We start from the raw sequence: 8,710 nt of genomic DNA, 5'->3' as shown, positions 1-8,710 counted from the left end.
CAATATTTTATCTTTGTGGTGTACTGAATTATTACAATTTGAGTATCTAGTTTTTATTAGTATTTTAGCTAATTAATTGCTTATTCATAGGAACGTTACAAATTCACGAACTAGACAACATGACAAACCCAATCAATCGAAGGTAGAATTCCCCACAATTATAAATGCAGAAAGAGATCATGCATGGAGAACCGTTAGATCATGACTAATTATAATTAACTTCCATTTTCCAATTTTTAGTTCACTCAAAATTCTAAGAAAATCAATATATATTGGCTTTTAATACACGGATAACTACTTTCACATATATGATCCTAAATTAATGCTTGCGTACGTACGTCTGTCAAAAGAAAATGATGATCTGCGAGAAACTGTAGATCAATTGAGAAAAATTCATATATCGCGCAGAGTACGTACGTCCGTTGTTAAAGGATCTGAACATGGCCGGACATGGCATTTGTAGACATAATTCTAACGTACATTAATTTTCATGAACTATGGATCTTATTTTGTTTTAATTTTGTCAGACTCCAAACTAACTATTAATTTATTCTGTTATTAGTGTGCATGTAATTAACTAGCTAGCTAATATATATATGTAATTAATCATCCAAAACTATATTAATTTTCTGATTAATCAAACTTTAGATTGTCTCGGCCTCACGATGCATGCATTATAGTTGGATGGATTGCGAAATAATAACTACTTTTATGAAGTGTGAATTAATGCTTATGATGATGTCATGACTTTAAGGGATATATTATCGATACAACGTCTCAGAATAGAAAAATGTTTAATCTATAAATTAACTATATATCACTATAAGAAAAATATTCGTTTTCATCAGAAATAATCCTTTTGATTATAAAATATTAGTCGAAAAAATCTGTTTTTCTTCTAATGTGTGTGTCACACGCGTACATAAGTATTGCTATTGTAAGGCTGCCTCTCACCGGACATCATCTATATGATATAATTTAATTTATAAAATTAAAAGTTTAAAATTTTCTTTTCAAAACAAATTACGTTACAGGATAGGCAGGAGAATGAATGATCCAAAAGACAGGCACATCTGCAGTATTTCATCTAACACGTCAGTCATGTACATGTGGTGATTAAGACGGGAATATATAAATGAATATATATATATATTCCCCGACTAATTTCCAGGTATGGTATCATCCAATATTCAAATAATCAAAAACTGATATGATCTTGTGGAGGCATAGATTATCATGCATTTATTTATTTATTATACGAAATTAATCATCCATTTCATATGCATTTATTATATATAAATGATATGGACTTTTTTTTTAAGAAAAAAAAAAACCATTTTATGCATCTCAAATAAGGCATGCATATATATATACTTCAAGTATTTTTGTTTTGTTTATATATTTACGTAAGTTGTGTTTCATTAGTAATTACAACGTGAAAAACAATACATGAATATTAATACACGTGCATGCATGTTTAGTAGGGGACGTATCACGGATCCTCGATCAGAAACATTTGTATAAAAAATCTTCCGGCCCCACCCTTGAATTCTGTAACCAAAATACATACAAGATCCTATTAAAGTCTGTGCGTCGGATTACTACTAGTATTGCCTTGCTGGGCCATTACAGGGAACCGGAAATGGCAGTAACTGGCTGTTGGGACAACCTCAAAAAATTAATATGCATGCCTTGTTTCTATATGGGTTTGAAAAGGCTATAAATACGCACGCATACACGGCTAGCAACTACCACTACTCGTACCCCCAAACACAAAATATATATATATATATAGTAACTACACCTGCTTCGCCTTTCCCTCGATTGAATGGCTTCCAGTGCTAGTCCTGTCGTTGTGAAAGCTGGCTATTCGTTTTTCGGGCCTGACTTGAACCGGCAAGAAGCAGAAATACCTTCCGAACTCTTCACACATCTTTATGCTGGCTTTGCCGTGGTCGACAAGGATGGCCAGCTCAATATCCCTGAACCATACTCGGAACTATTCGGAGGCTTCTCTAAAACCGTTCAAGTACGAAACCCTAGGGTGAAAACTCTTTTATCCATCGGTGGTGAAGGCGCTGACCTATCTGCTGTGGTGGCAAATAGAGACAGTCGTGCACATCTCATAACGGACTCCATAGATCTAGCCAAGAAGTTCGGTTTTGATGGCCTGGACCTCTGCTGGCTGTACCCCTCCAAAGCCAACCAGAAGGAACCACTTGCCTCGCTCCTCATTGAATGGCGATCTGCCCTGGACTTAGACTTCAAGAAGACAAAGAAGCCAGCTAATAATTTGCTTCTTACTGCGGCGGTGTTTCATCACCCTGGCATTCCTGGTACAGACGGTAAAATTACTTTTGATTATCCCACTCAGGCTCTTTCTGACAACTTGGACTGGATCAACGTACAGGCCATTGACTTCTATACTCCCTCCAACTCAAGCGAGAGGACTGGACCGGTTCATGCATGGAAGACTCGACCTATGGATATGCAAAACAGGTGCGGAATTAAGTGTAGGCATTCAAAAATGGATTGATAGTTGGCCGGATCAGGATGTGACCAACAAATTAGTCCTCGGCCTTCCATTTTATGGATATAAATGGATTCTAAAGAATCCGAATTCCTTTTCTGGATTCTTTGCAGCGGCTCGTCCAGCAACTAATAAACTCACGCCCATGGCCTACAGAGATATCCAGGAGGAACTCCGGCGGGGTACTTATGAAACCGTGTATGATAAGGAGTATTATGCTGTTTACTCGCATAAAATTAATGGGGAGGGATGGATTTGTTATGATGATGGATTGTGCATCTTTGAAAAGGTTAGCAAGGCAATTGACGATAAATTGGGCGGTTACTTTGCATGGCGTGTGGGCGCCGACGACGTCAACTGGACTCTTTCTCGTTCAAATTAGCTGCATGAATTCAAATCGTATCCTACATATTTATATATTTATATATATATATATATATAAATTAATATGCGTTGAGAATTTTCCAAGCCAGAAGCAAAAAATAAAAACTAAATTAGCGGTCGATTTCCAAGTTTGTGATGCATGCATGAGTGTAGTTAATTCTTGAGTTTGACTTATTACATCCAGAGGAAAATTATCACTTTATATATATGCGCTAATGTTATGTAAATGAATGAATATTAGGAATTGAGATGATTCAATGAACAGATCTCATGATTCCCATTTTTTTTTTTTAAAGTATATATTACATGATATCCAGTGATTTTGTCTTGACTAGATATATATAGCTAGGCTGCCAAATTCCATGACATATTGTTTAAATTTCATAGTACTGTTCGCATGCAATGAATATATATGCAAGCTCTCTTTTCTGAAAATTTTAATTATTTTCTATTTTCTAATGAACTTTCGGCCTTTTGATCATATCCGCGTAGCCTCCGAGTCAACACCGCGGCCTGGGGCTAATCCGTAATGGCCGCCAGTAGTGTGAAGAATAATGAACAGCATGGCCAGCAATCAGATATGGTGTGTTTACTATATATATGTATGTGTGTGCTTGTATTATCAATATTAAGGCCAATGGTATCAGATATACAGTGTTCTGTTACAATTATATGTAACATGGACGCTTGCTATATCACCAACATGAATAAGGCCAAATGGTTATGCTGTGTTTTGTGTAATATTATATAAGAATCGTGTATGAATATTTCTAATTAATAAGGTCATTCTTATGGCCCACAGCTTGTACGATAATTTGTAAATGTTGTGTATTAATTATAAAAGGATCGAAGTACTTCCTTTTGTATTATTATGAGTTAATTGGCCCGCATCTACTACGGAAAATAAATATTGAATATATATATATTAAAAAAACAAAAAACAAAAGTTCTAGCATTCAAGAAAGAGGTCAAGGGAATAAAAGCTAATTAATTAAGATGGTTCTTAATTATTGAAAGAAATTTGCAAACCGATCGAAGGGTGAAATTGACAAAAGTTAAATTCCAAAATATTACGTGCAAAACTTAATACTTATAAGTAGCTAGGGACTGTTTCTAATGTTATTAACCAAAAAAATATCAAGTATTAATTTCTTGAACTTGGCGTCTATTAAAACTATTATTTAGTACTTACTATATATATCCGTTTTATCTTATTTATTGCAATAACTAATGTAATGCCCTAATGGAAGGTCCAAACCATATGATCTATACTTCAAAAGTACTAATCAATAATGAAACAATTAAAACCTCACTAGAACCTTATAAAAAGAAAGAACTTCTTGATCTTCCCTGCAAGCAATGTGAGATCTCACACACCATCTATCATTATCCTTATCATATGCGGTATCACAATTGGAGTTTTTATGTTAGAAACTTTATTCCTATTTAATTATGACTTTTTTGTTTGATTTATAACTTTAACCAATAGATTGAAAAAATATATAGCTCAAGATCATATTCTAACTTTATTAGTTGCATATATATATATATGCTCTTTAATTTCCCCGGGATAAGTTGGTATTATTAATAATGGCAGATCATCAGCTATAAATTTATTACGAAACGTACCATAATTCAAAATATAAAAAGAAAAAAACAAATCAAGAGCAAGAACGAGGTTGAATGTGTGATTGAGAGCTAAAAGAGAGAAAAATAATATATGTTGGTTGATTTATAAGAAAAAAGAATTTCAGGTGTAGGATTATTAAATCAAGTTGTTTTTGTGCTTTTATTTGTGTTTTAAGGATAGTTAATTATATTAAATTTTTGGTAGAACATATATTTTCATGTGATTTTTTGAAGTGTGTAGGGTGCGCATGGTTTCAATTTTGTTAGATGGCAAGCCCTATTTTTTCCCCTTCCAGATAGGGTTGTAAATGAACCAATTCAAACGATTCCTCGCCTGATACTCACTTGGCTAAACTTGAACCGAGCTTAACTTGTGGGTAAAAAAAAAAACTCGATCGTGAAAACGGAAACCCGCTTGATTAGTAAATAACACATACTCTTTTAAACTCAATTTGACTCGGTTAAGTCTCATTAAGGCTCGCTTGTTTATGCCCAACTCGGCTCATTAACTCGACTCGATTAGAGCTCGTCCATAAATCATTGAATATATATAGTTTATTTCTATATATTAGTATTCTTACACACACATGTATGCTTCTATACACATTAAATTTAATAATAAAAACATAGTTACCTTTATAATTATTTATGTAGTTTGTAACCAAGTTATTGCCTAGTCATTTATGCCTATGTATTGAATTTAGTTCATAATTATATGTTAGTTAATAAGTACTTAATTGATTAATTATAGTAGATAGTAGATATTTTTTAATATATGTAATAGTTAGTATGTAGGATGTCTTAGTAGTTTCATATATACAATGTAGAAACCATATAAGAAATATATTCACAAAAATGTTATAATTTTATAATTCAATATAAGGTTTATATTGATGAGTTGGGACAACATCAAAAAATTAAAACGGCTTGTTTCTATATGGGTTTGAAAAGGCTATAAATACGCACGCATACATGGCTAGCAACTACCACTACTTGATTGAATAAAAATAGCCCATCCAATAACCTTCATGATTAGCCCATCCAATAGCCTTCATGATTAGCCCATCCAATAAAAGTAGTTCAGGCAGGAGATCTAAGCGGGAGATCTTGTCCTTGACAGAAGTTACTGCACTAAATGCGGAAGCATGGTATCTTGAACCAAGCGCGGGAATTCCAAAATTGAGACATTTAAAAGCCACCACGAAGGTAAATGAAGGGAGGGTGATTTTCTTACACTCAGAACTCCCACTCTCCCTTTCTTTTTATTCCTCTACAGCGAAATATTAATTTAGGTATCAGAGGTTTACCCTTGGACCTCTATGTCATGGCCAATGAGCCCCTTGAGTTGGTCGCACTAGACAATATGGGCCTAGAGAGGAGGGTGGGAATAGGCACAAGGAAGGAGCCCGAGATGAGATCGCAGCTAATATGTTTCATCACTAAGCAGCAAGATATATTTACCTAGAGTCATGCAGACATGCCTGGTATCAATAGAGGTGTTATTGAACACCATTTGAGTGTGAATCGTGATAAGAAGATCCAGTAGTAAAAGAGGAACTTTAGTGCTGAGAAGTACGCCGCAATAGAAGGAGGTGGACCGACTTCTTGCCATAAGGTTCACCTCGAATGGCAAGTGAAGGATGTGTGTTGAATTCATTGACTTGAACAAATTATATGTATAGTTAAATTCAACAATATAATACTATGAGCTAATTATTATAAAATAATATGTTTATATTATAATATTAATAGACTAATAATTTAATATATGTAAACATGCATGATAGTATTACTACCATACATAATATTATAACATGGAATTAAATACTAGAAATAAGTCTAGTATAAACTTATTAAGTTAGAAATAAGTTAGATATTAGTATAACATGCAATTAGAAACTATAGTATAAGTCTAGTATAGAAATAAGTAAATTAGATTAAATTAATAACACATAATACTAATTTACTAAAGTAAAATAACAGATAATTAGACACTATAAATAACTATAGTAGAAACAACTTAGAGACTAGCTAGTATAATATAATAATAATATATAATACTATAGTACTATAACTAACACATAATATTAATTTACTAAAGTAAAATAACAGATAATTAGACACTATAAATAACTATAGTAGAAACAACTTAGAGACTAGCTAGCTAGTATAATATAATAATAATAATATGTAATACTATAGTACTATAACAACATGTAATTAGACACTATAGTATAAGTTTAGTATAAAAATAATACCAAACAAAACACAAAGAATAATACTGCTTTTTTCAAATTTTAAAACTAAAATAATATTAACAAATTATATTCTAATAATATTTTTAACTTTATAATACTTTTATTCAACTTTTTTTCTATCATTTTTCAAAATCCAATCAAATATCTTAAATAAAACCGTTTCATTACTATTCACAAATCATTTTACTACTATTCATAGAATGCTCATCTCATCTCACTTTTGGCCAAACAAGCCCTTAGAATTTATCTCTGTGTTGTATCTGTTGTAAATATTAATCTTTAGTTTCTATTATTATCAAAACATCAAAATAGGAAAAACCCTAGGCACCTCTTTCCCACTCCCCCCTCCCTTCTCTCTCTCTCTCTCTCTCTCTCTCTCTCTCTCTCTCTCTCTCTAATAAAAAATCAAGGGCTCCAGACCTAATTTTTGTTAGAGGGAAGGACTTGGCCTTCTCCTCCTCCTCCCTCTCTTTCCCCCTCCTTCCATTCACCGACATTGTCTATCAATATTTCTTTTACTTAGTTTTATTTTATTTTCTTCAAGGTAGAAAAAGATAGATCTGTAATTTTCCGACAACTCCCGAGAGACACGCGACACAAGCAGATTTACAAGTCGAAAATCGTTCAGAGGAAAGTGGTGGTTTTGCGAAAATCACTGCGCGCGATTCTCACGGGCCACCCACATTTGCATGTGGTCCTCATGCGCCACCCCTTCTGGCAGCTCTTTTTGACATATGCCAGATCAACGAACTTGCCACTACCAGACCTTTCAGATCTAACATTTGTGGTTGAAAAAAGACAAGTGTATTGCATTCTCAAGCCATCATAGATTTTGTAGTCTAACAGAGTTGGTTCAAACTATAATCCGTCTTTTTTCGCATCTATCTTACTTCTTGGGCCATCATAGATTTCGTAGTTTAATAGAGTTGGGTCTAAACTGTAATCCATCATTTTTCAAATCTATCTCATGACTTTCCTTTTTAGTTTCCTTATTATTAATTAAAATTAAAAAAAATAGTTCGTCTTTCATACGTTTATCTGTAGAGGTTGAGTCCTCTCTTTCTATGAATAGTGATGTTGAATCTCTGTATATTTAGACAAAAAGGGTTGTCTTTTGGACGTTTGTCTGTAGACAGTGTCAGCAACAGTGAAGACCAAACCAGTGACAAAAAGAAATTGTATATTGTTGGAGCTCTAAATGCATTATTTTGATTTATAAAGTCATGTTTGATATAGGGATATCCTAGAATATATTCGGTAATGAATGTAATTTTTTTTTATGAATGAATAGAGACAATTTCCCTAAACAAAGTAAAAAAATAAAAAATAAATAAAAAGACGTCAATAGGCATTAGTCTTGTAATCTTATATATATTGAGTCTGAAAAAACAAAAAGAAGAATTCGGATTAATTAATTGGTATCCCTGCCGTCCTCCCACTTCATATTTTTAAACCATATATTTTTGTAGCAACAGTGAAAGACTTCATTACATTATTAATTTGAGTCTCATCAGATTATGAGATACATACTCTTATTTACTAAATACGATGGCATTCTTCAATTAGCATGACTGCCATATTTCACCATTGAAAACTTGAAAAAAAAAATATTAACTTACAATTCTAGCTCTTATAACTATTTTATAATATTTATCTAAAATTGAAAGTAGCTTTAGAAATTGAAATTCATTTTTAATGCAGTAGCATGCAGATTGCATTGATTGATTAATTAATGAATTTTAAAATATTTATTAAAATAGTTGTAAGTATCATTTCCCATACTGATCAGTACTTCTTATATATGCGAGGTTGGATTGAAACCAATTATTTTAGCACAGAAGCGTTACATGTAAGGTGCATATTTTGATAGTATTACAGAAATTAAGAGATTTTATAAAAATAAATCTAT

The 8,710-nt window shown here is 32.7% G+C and overlaps 1 protein-coding gene across 1 annotated transcript; it reads left to right on the top strand.

Annotated features, from left to right (window-relative positions):
* The first annotated feature begins 1,828 nt into the window (after window positions 1–1,828).
* LOC122296993 (class V chitinase-like) lies at window positions 1,829–2,912 on the top strand. Its single transcript, XM_043106783.1, has 2 exons — window positions 1,829–2,513; window positions 2,644–2,912. Exons 1-2 carry the CDS (start codon window positions 1,829–1,831, stop codon window positions 2,910–2,912), a joined length of 954 nt encoding a protein of 317 aa, XP_042962717.1.
* Window positions 2,913–8,710: the final 5,798 nt, after the last annotated feature.

The sequence above is a fragment of the Carya illinoinensis genome, chromosome 15, assembly GCF_018687715.1.
Source record: "Carya illinoinensis cultivar Pawnee chromosome 15, C.illinoinensisPawnee_v1, whole genome shotgun sequence".
In the NCBI taxonomy this organism is placed as follows: Eukaryota; Viridiplantae; Streptophyta; class Magnoliopsida; order Fagales; family Juglandaceae; genus Carya; species Carya illinoinensis.
This window is presented reverse-complemented; position numbering and strand designations above follow the sequence as displayed.

Coding starts and splice junctions, on each gene's coding strand:
- LOC122296993 (XM_043106783.1), top strand. CDS start 1,829: ATGGCTTCCAGTGCTAGTCCTGTCGTTGTGAAAGCTGGCTATTCGTTT. Junction 2,514..2,643: donor AAACAGGTGCGGAATTAAGT/GTAGGCATTCAA, acceptor GATTCTTTGCAG/CGGCTCGTCCAGCAACTAAT.